At 49.9% G+C, this 24565-nt stretch overlaps 3 protein-coding genes across 4 annotated transcripts; 2 read left to right on the top strand and 1 right to left on the bottom strand.

The window, feature by feature from the left end:
• Positions 1-126: 126 nt before the first annotated feature.
• Positions 127-5698, top strand: LOC115344218 (gastric inhibitory polypeptide). The gene is made up of 5 exons (XM_030021162.2): positions 127-200; positions 1271-1417; positions 1758-1889; positions 4046-4138; positions 5134-5698. Exons 1-5 carry the CDS (start codon positions 127-129, stop codon positions 5141-5143), a joined length of 456 nt encoding a protein of 151 aa, XP_029877022.2. The 3' UTR covers positions 5144-5698.
• Positions 5699-6710: 1012 nt separating this feature from the next.
• On the top strand, positions 6711-11388 carry SNF8 (SNF8 subunit of ESCRT-II). Its single transcript, XM_030021157.2, has 8 exons — positions 6711-6818; positions 7656-7706; positions 8277-8415; positions 8739-8843; positions 9582-9654; positions 10308-10449; positions 10620-10694; positions 11147-11388. Exons 1-8 carry the CDS (start codon positions 6765-6767, stop codon positions 11282-11284), a joined length of 777 nt encoding a protein of 258 aa, XP_029877017.1. The 5' UTR covers positions 6711-6764; the 3' UTR covers positions 11285-11388.
• A 280-nt stretch (positions 11389-11668) lies between these two features.
• On the bottom strand, positions 11669-23785 carry UBE2Z (ubiquitin conjugating enzyme E2 Z). Of its 2 annotated transcripts, XR_003924482.2 has the most exons (8): positions 23374-23785; positions 21456-21528; positions 19468-19655; positions 17411-17522; positions 16690-16802; positions 16064-16154; positions 13840-14220; positions 11669-13504 (listed from the first exon to the last, which is right to left on the bottom strand). XR_003924482.2 is itself a non-coding variant. In XM_030021154.2 (7 exons), the coding sequence occupies exons 1-7, from the start codon at positions 23700-23702 to the stop codon at positions 14050-14052; spliced, it is 1077 nt and encodes a 358-aa protein (XP_029877014.1). In that variant the 5' UTR covers positions 23703-23785; the 3' UTR covers positions 11669-14049. The 2 variants fall into 2 exon arrangements, 1 of the variants encoding a protein (XP_029877014.1); XM_030021154.2 differs by having other exon boundaries at positions 11669-14220.
• Between the last annotated feature and the right edge of the window lie 780 nt (positions 23786-24565).

Here is a 24565-nt window from a genome sequence, read left to right as displayed (position 1 = left end):
AGGCACGTGCCCAGCCACTGCACATCTCGCTGGGTTCGCTGTCCTGTCACTTATGCGTCCCATGTTTTATAGGGGACGGACATCTGGATTGCCCTCTGCTCTCAAACAGAGAAACAAGCCAAGAAAATGATGTCTTTCAAAGTTCTCTCTCTGCTCCTCGCTTCTCTGGGCTTTGTTTTGATGGAAGAAAACGTCTCAGGGTAAGTGTTTTGGAAAGCTCATGGTGTATTTTGAGCCTTTTCCAGCTCCCCACTGGAGGCAAATGGACTTTTTCCATTGGCATCTCGGTAAGTAGGTGAGAACATGAGTCCTGAGGTAGATCTCAGATAATAGAGACACCCAGGCGTACAGAGATGAGCAAATGATAAGAGAGAGATCAAACTAAAGCCCTGAGCCTTTGAGCCAGAGCCAGGAACTCCCAAGTTTTCCCTACAAACTTCATGGCTCTGGGTTAGGAGGAACAAGCTGGAAGTCAACCAGGAAGAGAAAAAGGTTGGCTGAGAACTAGAAACGAGATGTAATCATCTCACACGAATGAGGCTAGGGGGCATCCAGTATTTGGAAGCTTCTGAAAATATGACTGGTTACATCAAGCAGGTATATAATAAAGACTTTCCCTCTCTTTCCCTGACTCCTGCTACAAAATTTCCAACTACCACCCGAGAAGACCCAAAAGAACCCTTATTAGAGCAGTAGGAGTTGCTGCAATCCCAGATAGTAGTACTAAAAAAGGTTCAGCCTTGAAATCCTTTGCTAACTTAGGCCACCAACTATGTCTACACTGTCAGATCAGCACTGGGGTCCAGGTCAGCCCTTGTCTCCTGCCGTCCACCCCTGAGTCTCTCGAGGACACAGGAGAAGGTTCCCTTGGCCGTAGATGTGCAGCTCACTGGAGGAGGGAGCCTGAGCACACTTGGTGTGTTCGCTGGGAGCCAAAGTCCATGTGAACCAGGCTACGGCAGGGAAAACGACATGACTCCAGACTATCAGCAAAGATCCTGAGCTCACCTCCTCCCAAGTTCTCAAATCGGAATTGTGCTAGTAGCCAGCAAAACGGATGAGGAGCCTGCTAGCCCCTTCTGTGGCCACCTCCTCACTTTACACTGCAGGAATGGTCACCTGTACCCGGAGACGTTAAAAGTGACCGCGAAAACCTTGCTGACTGTAGGGACCGCATGGGCCACCGCGTGCAGCCCAAGCAAAAATCTGCACGGCGTGTGCTGCTCCTGGTCTGTGCAGCACTCACTCTGTCTCTGTGCTCTTACCCCAGCGTAAGTATAAGGACTCCCAGTGCCAGACCAGTGCAAAGACGCTACTCTGAGGCCACCCTGGCAAGCGATTACAGCCGCACGATGGATAACATGCTGAAGAAGAACTTTGTGGAATGGTTGCTAGCCAGACGGGAGAAGAAAAGCGAGTAAGTGTGTAGACTTTCAATGCTCCTACAATCCAAACTTACAGCTGTCGTCAGCCAACTGATGGCTACAGAAGAATGCAGAGCCGAGGTTATTTTTCTTGGACTGCAGCAGCGATTCTCTAGGGAGTTGGTTTTCTTTTTTTCTTTTATTTTTCTAAGTCCTAGAAATGTTTCTGGTCTGTCGGCACACAGCACAACTATCCCTCTCCCTGTCCAAGACCGCCGCCTTCTCTGGCTGCTGGTAGATGGAGTGGGAGGGAGCTGGGGTTTGTGGAAAAGCAGCATTTTGGCACCCTCTTGTGGCATCTCGGGCTGGTATCTTCCCATTTCGCCTTTCCAGCAACATCATTGAGCCGTACAAGAGGGAAGCTGAGCCCCAAGTATCGGCTGCGAATGGCCAAAGATTGGACCTGGGCACCCAGGAAGCCAAAGACTTCTTCACCTGGCTTCTAAAAGCCAAGAAAAAGCAGAGGTGAGATGGGAGAATAGAAAGTCTGGTGGCAGGGAGGGATGAAGTCCCCAAGTGTTTAACTTTCAAAGGAGTATTTTGGGGCAGGAATCTATGGTAACGGCTTCACATAGGAAAACAAGAGGACTTTAATTTCAAAAGGAAATTTCGCATTTTGCAGTTCTGTCTCAGGAGCGAGGAAAAGAACAAAGACAAAAAAAGCCTCTCTCATTTTGAAATTTCTCACGAAATACAAATTTCAAAAATATAGACGATTGGGGTCTTTTTTGGTTTTGCAAATGTCAGCACAGCCTCATCAAAATCCAGCGCTTTGATAAGGTCAAAGCACAGACTTTTGACAGGGCTGAAGTGCATCCGTTCCTCTAACATCCCACCATCACCATAATGGAGAAGTCGAAATGCTTTGACCTAATCAAAACAAAGCCCTCTCAAAAGAAAACTCTCCAGCGAAAATGAGATTAAATTGATACATTTCTGCAAAACATTTTGATTTGATCCAATCAACCCACACGGGGGGGGGGGGGGAGAAAAAATCCCACTCATTCACACTCTCAGCATGTTGACTGGTTCATTTTTAAAAAAAGAAACAAAACGGTTCTTTCCTTGTATCACTGCTACAAGCTCTTATTATGAAAAGCCTGTCATCTAAACGTGAAACCATGCAGGAGAGATGCCTGCCTGACCCAGGAGGAATTTCCCAGTTTGTTTCTGATCTGTCTGAGTGTCCCCAGTAAAGGGCACAGATTTTTTTTTAAGATGAAATCATCTTAAAATTGTCATGATCACGGTAATGATGGCGATAGGAGCTCGCCCAGAACAGGTACCTCTGGGCAAGGTAACCGAGTCCATATGGAGTGCTCTGTTGCTGCAGCTCATGCCTTCGTTTCCCAAGCCATCTGGCTGAGAGCACACTTGTGTATCTCAGCGCTGCGCAGCTTTGTGCTGTGTCAGCACATCCACAGCCTGTCAATAGCCTGTTTCACCTCCCCCAATCTTAGCTGATGTCACAAATGTTCAAAAAGCAAATTAGACGCATGAGTCCAAAGAAAAATCTGTTCTCGGGCACTTTCTATATTTAAAAAAAAAAAAAAAAACCAAACCACCAACAAATGAATGAAGGATACATTTTCTTTCTTTAACATGAAGGGGATTTTACAAAACCTAACAGGTTGCTACTGCTTAGTCCTAAAATGGTGGCAAGAAGGAAAAAAAGCACTTACCGCACACAGCCCGCATCCCTCAGGCACAATCCTAGTGTCTTCTGGCAAAAAAATGGAATTTCTAACTACAGGGAGTCATGGGACAGTCACCCAGAACAAGAATCTGGGGGCATTTGTTGTCTTTTACAGCCTTTGCATGAAAACTGCTTTAGAAACCAGGGTGCGGGGGATGACCCGTGGTGGGAGAAATGAGCACAGTTATGGTTCACAGAGGTGTCTCAGGCCAAGCACTCGGAAAATCAGACACCGAGAATTACTAGTCATACTGAAAATACAAAATCAAAGAAACGAGGGCTTTGAGGGATCTCAAGAGGTCATTTAGTCTGACCTCTGCTCCAAAGCAGGATCAATGCACCCTAAACTGTTCCTGACAGATGTTTGTCTAACCTGTTCTGGGGGTGGGGATGGAGGGGGGAAGGGAAACCTTTGATGCTAGAGATTAATCAGCTTGATTAACTTCATTTCTTTTTAAATTGTTTTCTAGTGTCTCCCTTAATCGCCTTAATTGCAAATAAAAAATGCGACTTGCAGGGGAAAGTCCTTCTTGGAAACAAAGACTTTCCTTTGTGAGTTTGGAGCGTAGATGCTGTTTCACTCATTCACCCACGCTCTGCCTTTGTTTTGATGCCTGCTGGGTCTAAGAGGAGGTGGGGTGCAGGGGGGTCACGGGACCGTTCCTTCTCGCCCCCCAAGGCTGACAGACATGTTCACTGCTGGGCAGCTCAAACATGCCAAGATCAAGGCGCTGTTGTGTGCAGGGAGCTCACCATGTCAAAAAGAGGTTAAAGCTTTTTTTGTGGGTTTATCCAAGTCAAAGATATTAGAAGGAAAATAAAACTCCCCTGTGAACTTGAAGGGATTGGGATACGAGGCTGTTATATACTGCATCTGGATTGTTGCCTCTCCTCTGTCTTTATGGCATGGGCACATTTCTTGCAGTTTTACTTCTCTGGAAAGTTCAGAAGGTTTGAAGGATGTTTTGAACCCGGAGTTTCTGACATGGCTGATGTCGACTGATCTCTGCAGACCAACGTGAGTGGCTGTTCTACCTATTCCTGTTGTTACAAGCATCCCTACAGATCCTTTCGCAGCCCTTGTCCCCAAACGTACTTGCTGCAGTGCTCAGTCCATGAATTTAGGATTTCTTTAGATAACCACTGAGTGCTTACATGGCACAGCTCAGCTGGATTTGACTGGAGAGTTAAGAGCTCTGGCCAGAGTTTGTTTTGGTTCTGCAAAAGTATCGTCAGATCACTGATACAACAAAGATGGGGGAAGACAAATTTCAGAAAAATCACTGTCTAGAGAAGGGAGGTTAGTAAATCCTTTTCCCCTTTTTTTAATAAGAAAAGGAGGCGTTCATCAGACCACTTACAGGAAATATTTTTTCTGTGCATTGTACACTGCTATGAAAGGCATTCAGAGAGAAACACAAGAAACTGGGATGGAAAAGGTGCAGGGGAGGGCCCCGGGCGGCTCAAAGGAATGGCAAGCCCATCCTATGCTTAGTTGAGTAAAATGAAGGCTGAGAGAGACAAAGTCACCATCTATTAAAAAAACAGAGCGAGAAAAGAGCTGTTTATGCTAATGGCAAAAGTTGGCACAAGAACAAAAAGGGATGAACTGGCCATGAATAAATGTAGGTTGGAAATAAGAGGCAGCTCTGTGCTACAGACAATTCCGTGCAGCTTGGTCAGACAATGTGAGCTGAGTGGCCAGCCAGCAGGCCAGAGAAAACAAATAACTGTTGAGCTCATACTGCAGCCTTTCCTGCAGAGAAACACTTATTTGTATCTCTCTCCTCTAACCAGTTGCTGGTTTTTCTCGAAACTTGTAGGTACTTACTATTAGATACTAACTTTGAAACATGTCTTGCTATCAAAATGGATTTGCAAGATATCAGAGGGGGCTGGTGGGTAGAGAAGGCAATAACTTATGCCTCGTTTCCTATAGGAATCAAACGAAAATGGGTTAAGTGCAGTACCACAGGAATTCATGTTTTTCTCTCCCACTTCTGCTTTGTTAGGGACTATGTAACTCCAGGACCCTCCCAAGGAGCTCTCTCTTCATCCTACCAAGACATGTGAGAAGGAGGAAGACGTCTTATTTTCTCTCTGTTCTGTGCATATTGTCTATTTTGCTAACGCAAGCAATAAACAGTTTACTCTGAAGCTGAAATAAGATTCAGATAATACCCGATTTGGGGATGGGCTATAAAACGCTACTAAATTGCTAAAAAATAAGTGTCCTTCCAAACAAGGCTCATAAGGGTCACAACACACCTTGCGAGTGTCAGTGAATCCGCCTACAGCTGACTGAACCATACCACGGGCCGATCCCCGTTAGCAGGTTTTTGGGGGGTTTAGGACCTGCCGCTGGGCCGTGACTTCAAAACCGACGTTGTTGGCGTCGCCGTCGGCGGGTGGTGAAGTTCAGCCTGGGCTGCAGGAGAACGGACCCTGGCTGGGGGCTGGCCCTGCTGAAACCTGCCTGGGAGCCAGCCTGCCCTTCCAAAGGAGTCCTCAGGACTTGCCCCCCCCCCGCTGGCACCCCTACCCCACACCCCCAAAACCGGGGTTCCCCTGCACCCCATGGAAGACACCCTCCCTCAGAGGGCACCCAGCCCCACAGATAGGGACTTACCTCCATCTGGGGGGGGGGGGGGGGTGTCACCCTTACCTAAAGCGGGGCTTCCCCCCCACACCCCGGGGGAGACCGAAACCCGGGCTACCCCCCACGCCGGGGGGGGACACCCTCCCACAGAGAGCACCCAAACCCCCCAAAAAGGGCCTCTCCCCCACACCCCGGGGGGGGGACACCCTCCCACAGAGAGCACCCAAACCCCCCAAAAAGGGCCTCTCCCCCACCCTGGGGGGGACGACACCCTCCCACAGAGAGCACCCAACCCCCCCCAAAAAGGGCCTCTCCCCCACACCCCGGGGGGGGACACCCTCCCACAGAGAGCACCCAAACCCCCCCCCCCCCAAAAAGGGCCTCTCCCCCACACCCCGGGGGGGACACCCTCCCACAGAGCACCCAAACCCCCCCCCCCCAAAAAGGGCCTCTCCCCCACACCCCGGGGGGGGACACCCTCCCACAGAGAGCACCCAACCCCCCCCCCCCCAAAAAAGGGCCTCTCCCCCACACCCTGGGGGGACACACCCTCCCACGAGAGCACCCAAACCCCCCCCCCCCAAAAAGGGCCCCTCCCCCACACCCCGGGGGGGCACCCCTCCCACAGAGAGCACCCAAACCCCCCCCCCCCCCCCCCCCCCAAAAAGGGCCTCTCCCCCACACCCCGGGGGGGACCACCCTCCCACAGAGAGCACCCAAACCCCCCCCCCCCCCCCCAAAAAGGGCCTCTCCCCCACACCCCGGGGGGGGACACCCTCCCACAGAGAGCACCCAAACCCCCCCCCCCCCAAAAAGGGCCTCTCCCCCACCCGGGGGGCACCCACCCCCCCATACACACACACAAAGACCCCCCGGGGGGGGTCTGAGACCCTCAGTGCCCCCCCCCCAGGCCCTCAGGGGGGGGGTTCTCTCAGCCGTGGGTGCCCGGGAGTGAGACACACCCCCACCCCCCCGGCGTACGTCATCACCGCCGGTCGCGGGGAGATGACGTCAGACGGAGCGCGGCGCGGGCAGAGGGGCCGGGATGCACCGGCGGGGGGTGGGCGCGGGCGCCATCGCCAAGAAGAAGCTAGCGGAGGTGAGGGGCGCCGGGACCCCGCTGTGGGGGGGGGGGGGGGGGGGGTCGGGGGTCGGTGCCAGGCCCGTGGGCGGCGGGGTCGGCCCGTGGGAGGGTGTCAGGCCCGTGGGAGGGGGGGGACACCAGCACCCAGCGGGTCCGTGGGAAGGGTGTCAGGATCCAATGGCCACGGGGGGGTTGCGAGGATCCGGAGGGGTGCCAGACCCCACCGGTCTCGGGTGGGGAGCTGCCAAGCTCCATTGGTACCGGGCGGGGGGGGGGGGCAGGCCCCTTCGGCCCTGTGGCGGGGGGTGTGGGGGCCATCCTCCTCCTCCTCCTTCTCCTTCTCCTCCTCCTCTTTCTCCTCCTCCTCCTCCTTCTCCTTCTCCTCCTCCTTCTCCTCCTCCTTCTCCTTCTCCTCCTCCTCCTCCTCCTCCTTCTCCTCCTCCTTCTCCTTCTCCTTCTCCTCCTCCTCCTCCTCCTCCTCCTCCTCCTCCTTCTCCTTCTCCTTCTCCTTCTCCCCTCCTCCTCCTCCTTCTCCTTCTCCTTCTCCTTCTCCTTCTCTCCTCCTCCTCTCCTTCTCCTCCTCCTCCTCCTTCTCCTTCTCCTCCTCCTCTTTCTCCTCCTCCTCCTCCTCCTCCTCCTCCTCCTCACAGCTGCCATCCCAGCCTGCACCAGCCCTGCTCCCAGCCCAGGGTGCCCTGAGCTCCCTGGCAGGCTCCCCGCTTGCCCAGGGCAGCGGGGCCGCACGTTCTCCTGGTTTGTCCATCCCGAAAGGAGCATCTCCCTCATCCAGTTTTGGTTTCTGGTCCATCTGTCCTTCAGCGCTGTCTCCATCATCCTGTTTTCCTCCTGCAGGCAAAGTACAAGGAGCGAGGGACGGTCCTGGCCGAAGACCAGCTGGCTCAGGTGGGAGATCCACCCTCGCCCTGGCAGTGGGAAAAACCGTGGTTGTGAGCCCAGCCGCAAACCTGGGCTTCGTTTCCCCCTCTGCTTTGGTGTCCAGAGCATTTTCCGTGAGCAGCGTGGATAATGATGGCATCCATCTCCATCAGAGAGCTGTGATGTTTGCTACAGGTCTCGCTCTGCCTCCCTTCTCGAGACCTCAGCAACATCTCATTTCTGTAGAACTGTTTCTGCTCCACGTACATCACAGAATAACTGCTGCCCCCCCTTCTGAGCCTGTCTCTTGGTTCAGAACAGCCCTTTGCCTTGTCATATCTCCACTGTGGTCTGATATTGATATGAATTCAGTGTTAAAAGCGTGGAGAATTCTGATTTCATCGAGTGATTTTTATCTTGTTTCCTTCCTTTAAGACCACTGGGTCCATCTGCACTGGGTAGGCAGCACATCAGAGACCTGTCCTCAGTGTTTCTGGAGGACTCTGCTGACTTAGGGCCTGTTGGGGGCTGTGTTTATGCAAAAACTGCATTAAGTAAGTGTTAAGACAGAAACACTTCTCTGCAATTCTCTTTCAGATGTCTAAGCAGCTGGACATGTTTAAGACCAACTTAGAAGAGTTTGCCAGCAAACACAAGCAAGAGATCCGTAAAAACCCTGAGTTCCGGGTCCAGTTCCAGGATATGTGTGCAACAATTGGAGTGGATCCTTTGGCATGTGAGGAACAGGCACCGGGGTTAATGACTAAGGATTCATCTCACTGTTCTCATACTGGAAACAGCTCGCAGTGAAGCTGAAGTTTCCCTGGGGAGAGCTGATGCTGGTTTGATTCTTGGGGTTTGTGAATTGGTGTAATGTACCATTGGGTGTTATTTACTTAAAAGGGTGGGCGAAAACAGTAACCAAAATGGAGGCTCTTCAGTGACAGTTCTGAGAGTCCTCACAGCGAGGTTTGCAAGCAGCCTGCCTGGCACCAGTAACTGTTAAGGAAGGATATTTTTGCCAATGGTCCTATCGCTTTCCCCTTTCTCACTTCACAGCTGGTAAAGGATTCTGGTCAGAGATGTTGGGAGTTGGAGACTTTTACTATGAACTGGGTGTGCAGATCATTGAAGTTTGCCTGGCTCTGAAACACAGGAATGGAGGTGAGGATCCCATTGTGTGTGGTTTCTAGGAGATACAGCTAATAGGAGGATACCCTTTCCCTGTGGAAAATGAGTCGCATGGCTCAGTCTAGTGTTCCTTACTAGATTTCACAAATTACGGAGGTGGCAGTTTTGTTTTCCTTGTCGCCAAAAAGCCTTGTTTTGTTTCTATAACATGTATAAAGGCTACACCGCTGGTAATCACCCAGCTTTATTGATTCCTGCAGAAATCAAACCAGCTCTGTTTAGGTAACAAAACCATAACTCGCAGTATGGTGGGGAAGGAGCAGGCATCAATGACAATCTTGAAGGAGTATGAAACTGATAAGTTACTGCTTTGAGCCTGGCAGTAAGATTGTCTCTAAAGGATCACAGCAATATCCCAAAGAGTTGGAATACCAGTGATAAGTGCCTAATGAAAAGATTGTAGATGTTCTTCACTCCGAAAAAGGCAATCTGAGACCAGGAAAGGGCTGCAGCAAAGCCACCTGAAACCTGAGTCCAATACAGTTGTGGGAGAAGGCGACAGCTGACTGCTGCATGTTAGTTCTGGGAACAGAAGGGACTCAGTGCTTATCTCACCCAAGGCTGGATACTGGGAACAATGAACAGCCACTTGTAAAATGGAAGGCAGGGGTGAGCCGGTGGCAAATGGACAAAGGACCCTTGACTGCTCTTGCTGGAGTAATTTTGTTGCTATGCTGTAATGCTTTCCTGTCCCCTTTTGTTCACTCCTAGGTCTGATAACACTGGAAGAACTTCATCAGCAAGTGCTGAAGGGAAGGGGGAAGTTTGCTCAGGATGTCAGCCAGTGAGTGTCTGTGTATTGCAGGAAAGGGGACTCAAGTAGCATTTGGGGAAGAAAAGGGTGACCTCAGCAGCACTTCAAAGTGCTGCTGTTAATTGGACTCCAAATGTAACTTCTAGCAATGGAGCCACTTACACATGATCCACAATTAACGACTTAACCATTTCAGAAAGCAGCAGTGTGCTTTCTCTGGGAGCCCAAAGGCATAAAGGACTGTTACCTTGAGCTGGAGACAATTAGTACCCTGCAAATCCAGCTCTCTTACTGGCACAATCTGCTGAGGCTGCTGAGGTCTCCTGAGCTGTAAGGAAGGGACTGACACATGTCATTACAGAAGCAGATTTTAGGACACAACTCGCCATCATGATCGCTAATTGGGGCTGAATCTTAAAGTTTAGCACTTGCAGCTCAGGTACTACAAGCGTGTCTCTAATGCAAGTCTGCACTTCTGAAGGGGGCCACAGATATGCAAACTAATTCTAAATTGCTGTATAAAAATCTTTTTCAGCTGTTGATTACCTGAAACTGCAGCAAGCTCCAAAGAGCTATTATTGCTCATAGCTTCTGCACATCAGTTCTTCCTTATTTACAGAACATAGTGTGCAGCTTCAGAGAGGCTCTTGCTTTAAAGCCTTGCATTGACCTCTGCTTCTCAGGGATGATCTCCTTCGTGCAATCAAGAAACTGAAGGTCTTGGGGAATGGCTTTGGGATTATCCCTGTTGGTGGAACATATCTGATCCAGTCGGTGCCAGCTGAACTGAACATGGATCACACTGTCGTCTTGCAGCTGGCAGAGGTATTGAGCCAGGAGATTTTAAAATACAACCACCTTGAAAGAACCTTATTGCTTCCATGACAGGGAACTGTGATTAGACCAGGCCTGTAGGCAAAACTTCCCACACTCTCTTCTAAACTATGGACCTCAGTCTTGCCTGTAACCACACAATAATTTTCCTCTCGTTTCAGAAAAAGGGCTATGTAACAGTCAGTGAGATCAGGTCCAGTCTGAAGTGGGAGACGGAACGTGCAAAGCAAGTGCTGGTATGTATGAAGGTCTCATGTGCGCAGTGGAGTTCAGTGACAGTGTAGAGTAACTGCTCCTGCAGCCCTGCAGCAGACAGTTGGCTGGGGATGTGTTATCACGGCATGTACAGGGGATCCTAAGCTAGCTGGTAGACCAAAGGCAGTACACACTGCATAAACATAGAATGAGGAAAGCAGAGTCTCAGAAGCTGCAGATACTCCTGTGGCTTCACTAATCTCCGTTAAAACTTGAATCTTGTTAGCTCAGGTCCTACATAAAGACGCAGGGTGGGCACGGCTGGATGTCTGAACTATATTTCTCCCGGTCAAGTTGAGTAAAAGATTATTGTAGCCCAAGTGCGACACCCCCTCCCTTACCCTAAAATGAATGTGGGGCCAGGCCTCTATTGTGAATGGCTTCTCAGCCATTTAGTTAAGTTTCACTCACAGTTTCCGCTCTGTTTGTATAGGAACACTTGCTGAAAGAAGGAATGGCCTGGCTGGATACTCAGGCAGCAGGAGAACCTCAGTACTGGCTGCCTGCTCTCTTTACAGAGCTGTACTCTCAGGATATCACTCCAGAGGAAGCCAAGGAGGCAATACCTTGACCGATATGCGTTCTGTGCCTGTATATAATTCTTCTTGTGAGGTTATTTGCATATCACCTGAAACACAGGGACAGCGGACTTGAAATAAAGTTTTGTAAAAAGTGTCTAGCTTGAAAAGTTTAATAGGACTAATTCATACTTGCTTACCTCTGAATCTTCTCTGTTGTGCGTGGAAATGCCACTTACCGTTACAGACAACTAATTACCTTGTCACAGCAAGAGGAAAATTATCTAAGCTGCTATTGCAACTGCAGTCTCGGAGGACGCAAGTGTGACTCTGCCTAAAGAATCTTGGGAGCCAGCAGTGACACTGAGAAACTGTTCTGCAGTCCTCTCTGCTCTGTGAATGAGTCGTTGTTCCACTAAGGAGTACCACAGTCTAGATTCTGCCAAAACAAACTTTATTGCACAAAAAAAATCTTATGTACAATAGTATATAAACAAGGTATCTTAGAGTGACTCTTGTGCATATATTTTCAACTCAATTAGGTCTAAAAATCTGTTGCTAAAACATCTCTGCCTAGAGCAGTCATTTGAGGATTGTCACTTTGAAATGGAAACATTCAGAAATGGTAGGACAGACAACATTAGAGCTATAAAACTAATACTTTTCTTTTACAGCCACATGCTAGTTATGTGAATAGTGTCCACAATAAGGCATTTTCTTGTTTCGTTGTATCGGTGGATGGTAACGCCACATGCATCACAAACAGATTTCAGAACCAGCTCTGCCTTGGGAAGGCAGCAGAGTCACAGCTCTACCCACAATGCTACTGAATGGTGAAAAACAACGTGACATTTACAATGGGATTAAAGAGGCGGTGAAGTAGCACACAGCTCATGACTTCTCGGGAGACTCCACTGCCTCCCTGAGACCTCACTTCAAGGTGAACACCGCATTATTTACTCTCATCTGGTGTATGTATTGAGTGAGTCCTGTGTAAGTTCAGCTTTCCCTCAAGGGAAGACAGGGTTTAAGTCTAAATCAAGCCAATGACAGACCCAGGGGAGTTTGCTTGCTAAAGGGAAAAAAGGTTCCCAAGTTGTTAAACGGCACCTTAACAATTCAGAAATGTTTCCACCTTTCAGCTTTTCAGAGCTGCTGAAGCAGCAGTGTGCAGGCTTCTGAGTTCTGCAAGAGTTGATATAAATCACAGAGACTGAAAATAATTTAGTGACGCATGGGGCATTGCCTTTCTGTACAGCACACGGCAGGGGTCTTTTGGCCCCTCTTTCTGCGCTTTTTTTAGAACGAAGATGACTGCATTGGAAGTTCTCCCACCACCATCAGGAGTCTGAAACAGGGCCGAGCTGGTGGGAAGGTGTTTAAGGAAACTGGGAGAGGGCCCAGGACAATGTGCAACTTTGTGCTTAGCTTTCTATCAAAGCTCCCATAAAAATACTTAAAAAAAAATTAGATTAAGCTCTTTATCAACAAAACATTATACTGCTCCAATCAATCATCACCAGGGTCATTTACCTGGAGAAACTGGGTATTTCACCTCCACCCAAGTTACACCGAATACATCTTTTGATGTAATGGCACTCGCAGCCAGCAGACACCTCTCCAAGAGGCCGGCCTTCGCTCACAGTAAAAAGCTGCTGTTTAAAACGGTCAATGCACTGAAGTGTTAAACTTTATGACACTCAGCTAGCTTGCGCTCGGCCAAGTTTGGCAAAGGAATTTGTCAGTAACAAGGCGTACACCTCCGAAGAACTCCAGCCAGAAACAGTGGCTTCCTTAGCTAGAACTGCCCCTTACTCTAGCGTTTCAATCTGATGGATCAAGGTAGCAGCAGGGAGTGAGGTGACAGGAGGAAGAAGGGAGGAAAATAAAATATTACACTGAGTAGAGAGGTGGAAAGCAAAGAGTACTTCAGTTAAGGAAACAAAACAGCTCCGTTCAGAGCAGCCAGAATAAAGTATGTCTAGAATGCTAAATTCAAATCAACACTTGGAAAAAAAAAAAAAAATACACAAACTATATTTTTAAGTGCTCCCCCCATCTCTGACCAATGGTTTTCTCACCCTCCCATCCCCAAAATGCCAGGATGAACACACCTGCACTCAATTTATGGATTCTTGCAGTTTCCACTTTTCATCTGCCCCTTTGCGCCTGAAGTCTCAGTGGACGAAGTCACCCAGGGCGTGAGTAAAGCTTTCAGAAAGGAGCCCAGATTCCACCACTGCTCTTTATCTTTGGTCTGTCTAGAACAGTGTCTAGAAGAAAGACATCAGGTAAATGGGCTCCATAGAGCAGAGAGGCTCCATCTCTCCCAACCCGCACAAAAAAGGTTTCGCCTGGGCACACGGTGCATGGGCCCTGTCATACCCTGGACTCATCAAAGCGCTCCCACAGCTACAGCTCCACATTCAGCATGGCCCCAGGGAAGGGCTCACTGTCTAGGAACAGAAAAGCTGTAAAGAGGATTCGCAGTCTAGATCTCATTCTTTAATCAAATGGAGAGAAAGAAAAAAAAAAAAAACAACCAGTGTAGGTGTTTCCAAAAAATAACCTGATGCCACATGCTCCGGCTTTCTAGCATAGTAAGTACCTTTTAAGAGTAGCCTGCCACAAGCTTGGCTTTGTCTAGCATGAAGTCTTCTTGTTCAGCGTTATCCACCAGAGCAGTAAAAGGAGACAGAAGATATCCCGCAGTTTTCTCTGCTCTGGCATTGGTTTGGTTGTCGAGTCTGTCAGGGGTACTCTAGAGTGTGAAGACAGAACATCCCCACGGCTTGGCCTCTCCACTGTTAACACAGCTCTAAGCTTTAGAGCAACCTTGAGTGTCTGTCTCTGTCTCAGAGGAGCTGCTCTCAGAGTCTATTTCTGTATTCTCCTGCTGGTGTTTCTCTTGCACCTTCTGCCGAATTCCTTGCAAACGCACTAATAGGGACTGATAGTCAAAGTGGCCTCGTTTTTCACCAAAAGGATCCTGGAAGAAAGCCATAGATAAGCCTATTAATATAGACCATTATCCTTCTGGCAAGAGGCAGAAAGAAGAAAGGTACATAGTAATTGGGCAACAAATGGCTAAAGACTTAAGGGTTAAATCCCATCTTATGATGGAGAGGCCCCTTAACTTCCCACTGTCGTGGCCAAGGTTGAAGACTGATAATAATTTCTGTTTGGAGTCTATTTTTGGGAAACCTTACAAACCCAAGCAAACTTGAAAAACAGATGAAAGGCCAAGCAGACACGGGTTGGATTTCTACTACCACCTTTGAGGAAGTAAACTATTTCAAGGATTTGGTCTCAGGACCACTCCAGGGAGGCAGGGAAAACATTACAAATGAAAGTCTCTAAATCCAGAGGCCAAAGACTTGACCACACTTTATATTAGTGCCACAGACCCCATCCAAATGAAAGCATTGCTATTCTGATTTTAAATCAAGGCCCTCAGCTGAGATGTAGCCAAGTCAGAGGCAGAAAATCTTTGGAGACTATTTAACATTTGCTGCTTTTATCCCCGTCCCAGGTCGAAAACACATTGCCAGGGCTATATAAGGTGGTGGTGGTGTTTACGCTGTCCCATCTGATGGGAGTCTTAGGTACAAGCCAACATGTGGCCCCAGAGTTAACAAGACAGCACATCTGGCAAGCACTCAACTGATACTGAGCCTGGAGTGACTTCATTTTAAATACAAGGTCATGAAGACAACAACTACCATCTCCCCAGCACGCCGTGTTCGTGCTTCCTGCGCTACTATTTACAAGTAAGCAGAAAACCAACTATGGCAGTCACTACCTCTGGAAACTGAGGACAACACAGTGATCTTCATAAGCCCTGAAGAAAGCAACTGAGCCCTGGTGCCTTGAAGAAGAAACAAGAGTGGGCCTCACCTGACAATCCTCACCAAACTTCACTACACAGCCTTCAGTTCAGTACTCTCTGAAGCTGTAAGTCAGGCACAGACCTTCCTTATGGGAATTTCTCACTCCAAACACGAAATCTCCTGCTTCGGGAGTGCTTTCAATTTATGAATTACACAGCCAGTGACGGCACTGACGGGAAGAAAGGGCTCAGAGACACAAGATCATTAAATCAACCACCTCCAACTTTTCTTAGCAGTGGAATTTCTCAATGACTCAGACAAGAGGTGGCTGATGAGGGAGGAAGACACATCTGTTCATATGCAAATAGCTTGGCAATCTATTCTTTAAAGTCTACTTTCCTGCAGAAACAAGCTCCTGTATTCAACCTGTCTAGATGTGTCTGCCATATTGTCACTCTTCCTCCACCCCTTCCTCCCCCAGTAACTTTTGACTCAGTCAGCCACTTTCAATCTCATCTGACAGAATAGGGAGTGTCAGAGAAGTTCCTATCTGCTGTATGAGCAAAGGAACCTCAGAAAAAGAGAAACTCTAGCAGTGACCCCACAGGAAAATACTGCAATAGAGTACAGTTGCCACCAGCATTGGATAACCTGCATGTGCCCTCCCTGCTTAATACCAAATCCACATGACAGCAAACTGTACTGGTTCCACTGCTGAAAGTGCCACCTGCTTGCCTGGAGAGTGTCTCAGGCCCAGTACTCAGAAATCGTAACAGCCTTAAAAACATTGTATGCATACTCTGAACTTGGGGGTGGTAGCGTTTTACCCACAGGAACGTCGCAGGTCTCAGTTTTCTGATTCAGAGTTGGAATATAAAGTTCATAGAAAAGATCCAGATCCACTCCATGTACCTCTACGTGCTGCACCTTGTTGTTTGTCACTAAGGACACACCCTTATCTAAGGCAGCATGTTATCAACAAGAAAATTGTCTGCCACCCACCTGCATTGTCTGTCCTTGGAGATAAAGTCTCTCTTTACACACCCCTTCATAGAAGTCGTAGTATTCCATGAAGGACTTCTCCATTACGCCCCTGAATGCAATGAGAGAGCAAACAATCAACACAAAACAACAGTGTTACAACAGTGACATCATCCAGGGTCACCGCATCCCACTGAACTCCAGTTCATGTAGTCAGCATGGACACCCATACAGGGTGCCCCAGACAACTAACAGGGCACAACGAGGAAGGACACAGAGCGAAACGAACTGCAGCATCACTGCTGCTGAAGAGATTCTGCACGTGCTTCCACAACAGCTGTGCTCCCCTCCCTCCGAGATTTTTTTTTCCCCGTAAGACAAGGCAAATTTATTCTCAAACACAAGTCAGAGGATGCAGCCGTTGTGCATATTAACACAGCCTTTGTCAATGCACAGCTCCTGGGCACCACACAGATGCAGCCATCCACTTCAGGGGAAACAAAATGACTCTTCACCGGACTAGGCAGAGATAAAGACTTGCTCTTCCCTGCAGCAACTCTCAAGATCTCAGGAAGAGCAGCCAAAGGAGTTTATCCTGCTTCCCCCCACCCACTTTCTTATGCTCCCTCCATGCCTCTTTTCCATACCGTAATGGCTCAGGACAGGGACACTTTCCTTCCAGCATGTCGCACACTGCTACTCGGATGGTCTCATGCCGAATGCACTCATTATAGTTCTTGCTGTCCCCGGGGTGCCTCTCCTGGAAACAGAATTTGGGGCCAGTCAGTCCACACAACTGCAATGGCTCTTCAACTCTCCCTCCTGGGCCTGATGAATTTCACTGGTGCATGAACCCACTACAGCTTTGTCTGTTCTGTGTATGCTGAGCTAATTTATATTGCAAATGAAAAGCTGGCAAGATTTTACACGTCTCCAGAGTCTTGGACTCACACAGCTGTGGAGACAGGTCAACTGATAAAGTTAGCACAGAAACCTGCCTCTCCGAGATGCTGGAGACCATGAAGACCTGAGCAGTTTGGTTCCTGCATGACAGTACATCCCAAGGAAGCCATTTCAGGAGTCACGTAGCAGAGAAATGAAGAGCCATCCCATCTCCCCGGCAACTTCTCAAATGCCTCATGTTCTTCTGTTACTTTACACATACGTGAGCTAAGCAGCCTCTGGTTCAGAGCTGGCTTGCAACTCCCCCTCAAGCTCTGACTAGAGGCAGAGCAAGCTGCAAAAGAGCCAAGCGACAAAATCTACTTTTGTCCCCATTTCCAGAACGGGATTTGCCACCAGGAGCAAGGTGTGGAGGGAAGAGACAAACAGCTGCAGAACCAGAGATGGTCCACCTCAAACTCTCACCTGCTCAAAGCCGGGTTCATTGTGATAGGGGTTCTCAGTCATCAGAGACTGGATGGAGATGAGGACTGAAGAGATACTCTGTGCTGGGCTCCACGCAGGCCCGGTCCAAGTGCTGAGGCATCAAAACAGAAAAGCATCAATTAACAACGCAGGACTGGCTCAGCGAGCACCATCCCTCCAACTACCAAAGATCAGAAAGCCTGGGAAAACCGCATCTATACCTTACAGAAATGCGACAGGAAAAGAAACAGCTGCTACAGATATAGAAAGCACTGGACATAGAGAAAGTTTTCAGGGTCAAAGTAGTTTGTTCTCTCAACCAAGTGAGTACTTTAGCCTGAGCAAGACAAGGGAGTCTGGTAAACCTCACTCCACTGCTAACACACACAGAGCATCACACATGAGTTCAGGAAAAGTAACATTTCCGAGCATTTTACAGGGAATTTTAAAGCTATGGCTATCATCTCGCACAGCAGCCTGGAGCAACACAAGCTACCAGCACTACCGTAAGTCAAAAACAACTCTTAAGAACTGAAATCTGATTTTTGAGACTCAAACAAGACCATCACTTGTGCAGTCTGTAATGCAGACACTCAGCACAAGGACTGCCATCAAAAGCACTAACGGATGCTCTGCTATAGGAATAAGGTGCCCATTTCATACACACAGGGTAGCAAAAACGTTTGCACAGAACAGCATAAGCAGAAAAAGCTGTTCTGCTTCTTGCCCTTAATATCCTAGTTCCAGATACAGACCTGTCTCCCTGTGAGCTGAACAAGGATGTGCTGACCCACATATGCTCTTCCTAAATCCTTTCATTTGCAGCTCCCTCTGCGCTTCCCATTTCTGCTAAGGCCGAGGCTCTTTGTTCACTCTTCAATAATTTAGCTTCCATGCCAGGGCTACAACTGCATGAGCAACAAGGCAGCTTGTGTGGGACCTACTGGGCATTCAGACCCCCAAGATATGGACGTGCCCTACACATCTCAGCGCTTTGCAGGCACTGGCATCCAGCTCGCTGGATCAGGAAAACTCCTACGCTGAGGAAGGTGTTTCCCAGTACAATGCATCTCTCTACCAGCCCTGGGCCAGTATCTATCAGCTAATGGGTATCAGCTACTTGGACCAATTTTGGTGTAAGTGGCACATGCACAGCACTGCAGAAACCATCCCAGCAAAGGCAGTCTTATAACCACATCAGTGCTCAAGCTCCTGCTGGTTGGTCAAATCCCTACAGCAATTCAAGCCATCACTGCCCTTTCCTCACCTTGCTGCCGCTACTACCTCTCTGCAGCAGAAGGAACCACGTACTATCAGCCCAGCTGCACCAGTCCAGTCTCAGCAAAAGCCTTTCTTTACTGGCAACTGAAACTGTCACAGCTGGGGCTGGGAATATCACTCCATGGCCAGGGTTCCTCTGGCAGAGCCATAAGAGCCATTCAGTCAATCAGGACTTTCACATGTTTAAAAATCAAGCAGGTGAATAACAAGCATTTGCAGCAGTGGAGCCTGTTTGAACAGGCAGCATGGGAGCAGTGCTTGTAAATCATCACACCCACCGCTCAGCCCCACATACTATGTGTAGGTGGAAGCCCAGAGCAGTCAAATGGCTCTCAAGGAAGTTCTTAGCGGCTTTTAATTTTATTTATTTATTTTTAAACCCACATAGAGAGAGGAAATTAAAACCACAAAAACCTACATTCAAACAACATTAAGGATCAGGCTGCAAAGCGCAAAAGCAGAAGAAATGCAGTGCTCGGGCTGAGGCTTTGCAAGGGGAAGCAGGAGAAAAGCGGCAGCGTCCACTGAACTTCGTGCTGCCTCTGCTCCGTTCTCAGGTGCTTTTAAAGACAAGTCAGACTCTTATTTCAGTAGAGGAATTTGTGCTGCTTTATGACTCCGATTCTGCACATGACTTCACAGAAGCACAAAGGTGCATCCAAGCACATGTCTGGGGCAAGATCAGGGCACAATGCGCTGAGAAGGATGCGTGAGGCAGGATACAGCCTGCAGCCACCTCCTGATTTCCCATCAAAACAGCCAAAGTCTCCTCTTACCCTAGGATACTCAGGCAGACTTTCCCATTGCGGTAGAAGTTGGGGTTAAACCTCACTGTGTTATTTCCCGTTGTCATCAGTTTGACCCTTGGTGGGTGGATGGGATAATCTGGAGGACAGCGAAACAGGAACAAGAAGAAACCCCCTTCATAAGGCGTGTCAAATGGGCCTGTGATCAATGCATGAATCTGGAAAACAAAAGCCCGTCTTGCGCACCACTTCAAAATTGTGCAGCACCATCAAATCCTCAACAAAGCCAACCAAAGGCAAGAAATCTCCACCCAGGCAGCAGCACAGAGGCAGCGTCTTCCACAAGCACACGCCATGTGCAGGCCATACTTAACCCTCCCTCATTCCCTCGTTAGCCAGAGTCACTGCTGCACACTTCTCTCCCCTCTGCCACACTCAATGTGCAAAGCAGGTTTCCAACGCAAGGTTTGGCCAGAGTCCACAACAGCTGCCTCCCATACATCTCTATACAGTCCAAACCAGACTGAATCACAGTTCAGCTGGTAAGCTATGCTTAAAAAAAAAAAAAAAAAGATTTCGAATATGAAAAAAAAAATCTAATTTTAGAAAGAAGAAGATTCAGAATTTCTGCCAAAACTAAAGCATTCCTCAATTTTATGGTCTCATGCTGATTTGGTCTTATTAAAACCAATCACTCAATTTCCTCTGCCAGGATCCGAAATTAAGACCCTATTCTCTCCATGCTAATTACCCTCAAAGATCCCAATTGTATACCAGGAAATCTACTCCCTTTGGGCTATTAAGGAAGCTTACTCCCCAAGTGATCCAAGCAGTCTCCTTTAACGATCCTCTTACCTCTCCAGGATTTCAGTTAAAAGCCCCAAGGCTGGTGTTCTACAAACCTGCATTTCCGTTGAAGGGCATTTTGGCACTTGCAGCTACCAACGCTGAGGGAAGCCAGAGCTGCAGCTAAAAGTGCCCCAGGTGGGAGTTGGCTGTGCAGAGACACTCCCTTTGTGCCACCTCCAAAAACCCAGGGGCCCCAAGCCAGGCAGGCACTTACATGGCAGGAATTTGGGGGAATCTGGGGGTTGCCACGTTTGTCAGGGGGGTAGGAGAAGTGTGCAGCAGAGAAAAAACCAAAGCAACCTCACACACACGCAACTCTCAGAAACCAGCACAGCCAGACCAGGTGACACCGGCTGGAGAAAGGGCAGCACCAGCCAAGAAACACGTCGGATCAAGAACACCATTTGAGCAACCTCTGCCTCCCAGCTCACTCCATTCTCTCTGACATAATCTGAAATTCCCAGTCCTGGAAAACCCTGAGAGCCAGGAGGGGAAGAACCAGGGCAGGAGAGGCCGTAGCCGTGCCAGTGTCCCTAGGGAGCGGGTCTGCTGGAGGCGATGTGGGAGCAGCTGCGTGGGTCAGACCTGCACGCGACCCTGGTACCTGTGAGAACCCGGCGGGCAGCTCCGCAGCAGGCCAGAGCCCAGGTACAGGGACGCATCTCTCTACCAGCTCACAACAATTAAACATCTCCAAGTCCCACAGGCAGATTATAGATAGTCCAGCACAGCTTGTGGCTAACGGACGTTTCTCATTTCCAGCCTCCAAGGCGGCCCCCATGGCCAACGGCTTTCCATGGAGCTCGCTCTTCTCTGAGCTGCTCTATTGATTGTTTTCAAGCCTCAATAGGATAAAATGAGCTGGATCAGCACCTCACTGGTTCACGGGGCAAGTAAAGCAGAGCTGGCTTTATCTGTGGAGGCTCCTCAGATCCCTGTGATAATATCTCTCCACAGAGCCAGTTTCCTTGAGAGCCTCCTCCCATTTTAAATGCAGCCCATCTCAATGTCACCAAGAAAGCTGGAGCCTCATTATGCATTTGCAAGACTCACCCTGACTTCTCTCAAAACATTAAGGGAATGCTCCATTTGGGCAAACCCTTAAAGCAGCCATCAACAGCAACATACAGAGAAGCAGTAAGTTGAACCAGCTCCAAATCTTCTCTTACCTTGGTCATGTCGTGGGGATCAGGCACAACAAACATTCCCGGGGGCGGTTCCTTGTAAATGGACATGATATCCCTGAACAAAGGAAACAGGAATTAGTCAAGATCTCCCTTGGCGTTCATCAGCTCTCGAAGCATGGGAACGTTCTAGATGACAAATCTGTGCACGGATGCAAAGGGACAGACTTTTAAGATGGAAACTTGCAACTCGTAAATTGCTAGACATTTTTCTTTTGCCTCTGACTGTTTTCTGGCTGAGCTCTTTCAACTTATCCCCAAAAATAGTTGAGGCATTTCAAGAGCACAAGCACTGTTCAATGAATCAATACATGAGGCACCAGACCAAACGCACCTTGACTACCTGCTGCCTCATATTTTCCCATAGATCGGCTTCAGTACATAAAACTTCAACCATAAACTTCCCCTAAGGTAGTCGTTTAAAAGTTCTCTTAGGTGAGTTTTGTTGTTTACAGGATGACTTTCCCTCCCCATGTTTTCCTTCTTCACACTCAGACTATTTACAGAATCCCTTTGGTATACCCAGTCATTTGTTTTCACCAAACATACCGTGACTCAACTGCCTTTGAGAAGATTACTGCTCTGACAAATTTGGGTTTAATCAGACAGCAGGTTCAAGAGTAGTTAGGATGCACATACACACACAACTTGATCACAATGGCCTCGTTTCTCTAGGAACTCTGACCAAATGAACTGAAAAACAACAAATCACCTACAACTTGGTGCAGTTTACAGACAAACCGACTGGCACCTGTAACCTTTCATAGCCCAAAACCTCCCTCCCATAATCAGAGCTGCACTGAGCTCCAGGACAAGCTCCCACTCGACCTTCCCAGCTGGGAAGCAACCAGAGCTCAGAGAGGTTTCAAGGCGAGAGCAAGTGCAAGAGCAAGAGGAGAGACTCGCCTTCCTGCCTACCTTTACGAGGTTAGTGTTTTTGGCATTTAGATTGGAAATTGCCCAAATATCTGGTGCCATCTTTGGAAGACATTATACAGCTCTAGAACAAGGATGAGCAAGAGCCTGGCAGGCAGTGATACTTGCTCCGAAGGAAGAGGAAGAACTTGTTGAAACAGCGCCAGCATTTCTAACAATACAAGACCATATTGCTCATTATATCAAAGGCTATCAACATGCCAAGTTTAACCAGATGATCCTTTAAAGAGTCAGAGCAGCCAAATGGGTGGGCACCGGCAGGAAGGAGGATCGCTACAGGCAGGTTTAGGATAAACATCTTAACTCGACCGTTGATGGGGACTGAGAAGCCTGCTCCCCTCCCCATTTAACAGCACCTCTGAGGAGCACCCAGTGATCCTGAGGGCAGGCTGAGAGCCGTGCACCGAGAAGCTCTGCTGCCAAACGCCCCAGCAACAACAGATGGAGAAAGAGACCCCGGATGGTGGTACAGGGGTCCACGGCTCCAGGGCAGGCGAGGTGTGAGACTCCATCCTCGCCCAAGCACCTGGGTAAGGAGAGTCCTGGGGCATGGTGGGAACCGGGGTCTGGCCCCAGGAAAGCCCCAGGACGCAGGGAAGGACCAGAGGCTGTCCCCAGGCCTGAACCCAGGTCTCCAGGGCCTCTTGTGAAGGGATGGTGAGGCCCAGAGGACAGCTACCGCCTCGAGGGTACCGGCGACGAGCCAAGCATCTCTGCCGCCTTATGACCCTCAGGGCTCCGTGCCCGCTTTCCACCCGGGCAGCCCCCGCAACAGCCACCGGGGCAGGGCGGCGGGGGTTCCCCGGCCCGCAGCTGGCTAGGCCCGGGAGAGCCCGGCGAGGCCGGCAGAGGCGAGGACCGGAGCCACCCTCCCCCCAGGTCGTTAAGGGAGCCGGCACCCGGCAGCACCGCTCGGCCACCGGGCCCGGGAGGCTCCGCCGCTGACGGGCAGGGCGGCTTATCTCACCGTTTGATCCGCAGGAGACAGGCCGGGCTGGGCCGTTCGCTGTCCCAATCGCCGCTGACGGTGGGGTCCCAAAAGGCGGAGTGCGTGAGGAGCGCGGCCCCCGCGGCCGCCGCCGCCGCCGCGATGGGGGCCCCGCCGCTCCCCGGGGCGACGCCGGCTCCCGGCGTCGCAGCACCGAAACCCGCCGCCGCCCATAGTTCGGCGGGGATGAAAACACCGGGGCTTCCCGCACCGCCTCCCGGGCCGGCCGAGTTACCGCCGCTACCCGCCGCCGCCGCCGCCAGCACCGCGGCCGGGGCCGCCTCCTCGGCGGCCGGACTCTCCGCCATTCCGCGCCCGGCCTCGGAGGAACGCCGCTTCCGGGACTCCGCACCAGCGAGTCCGCCGGCCAGAGCGGCCCCCGCCTCTCGACTCCACCACCGATGGCCGGCCAGAGCGGCACCCCCCCCGCTCCCCCCCCCCCCCCCCTCACCCCCCAACTCCCCACCGGCGCCAGAGCGCCCCTTCCACAGAGACGCCTCGTGGTAGGCTAGAGTGTACCGCTGGGAAGAGCGCGCCCCCTATTGGCGGGGGTGTCCCCCGCTGGAGGCAGCACAACGACCAGTTTGGGGGCTTTTTGGGTGGAAAAAAAAAACCAACCTCTTTTTTCCCTCTATTGGGAAGCGGCTGCTGCAACAAACTCGCTAACAGCGCGCCTCAGCCTGCAGAGACACGGCAGGGCAGCGTTTCAGCCCGGACCGAGGCAAGGCCGTGTCCTCAGGCAGCACCCAAAGCCCTCCCCAGGGTGCACAGCCTGAGGAAAGGGCCAGGAAGGAAAACAGCCTGCCCGGAGAGGTGTGAGGGGGGATGGAGGCCTTTACTCTGGCTCCCAGGAAAGCAGCAGCTCTGCTTCTGGCCTACAAGGCCCACCTCACCCCTACAACACCCGCTAGAACTGCCCAGAAGCGCCTTCCAGTAACAGCATGCAACGGAGAGCGAGCGATTTTCGTTGCAAGGTCGCTTTTGCTTTACCAGGGATACAACAACAAAAGTTATTTATGCACAGTTTCGTATGCATAAGGGAGAATTACTATAACCAGCTTAGAGACAGGTAAGAGTGTTGTTTTCCCAAGACAGACAGCGTTGAGTGCCTGACATGCTGATCGCTACAACCTGCCATCAACACCCAGAGAAGATTCCCAAAGCACAGTAT

This window comes from Aquila chrysaetos, chromosome 8, assembly GCF_900496995.4.
Source record: "Aquila chrysaetos chrysaetos chromosome 8, bAquChr1.4, whole genome shotgun sequence".
In the NCBI taxonomy this organism is placed as follows: domain Eukaryota; kingdom Metazoa; phylum Chordata; class Aves; order Accipitriformes; family Accipitridae; genus Aquila; species Aquila chrysaetos.
Note: the sequence above shows the minus strand (reverse complement) of the source record. Positions and strands in the feature narration are given on the sequence as shown.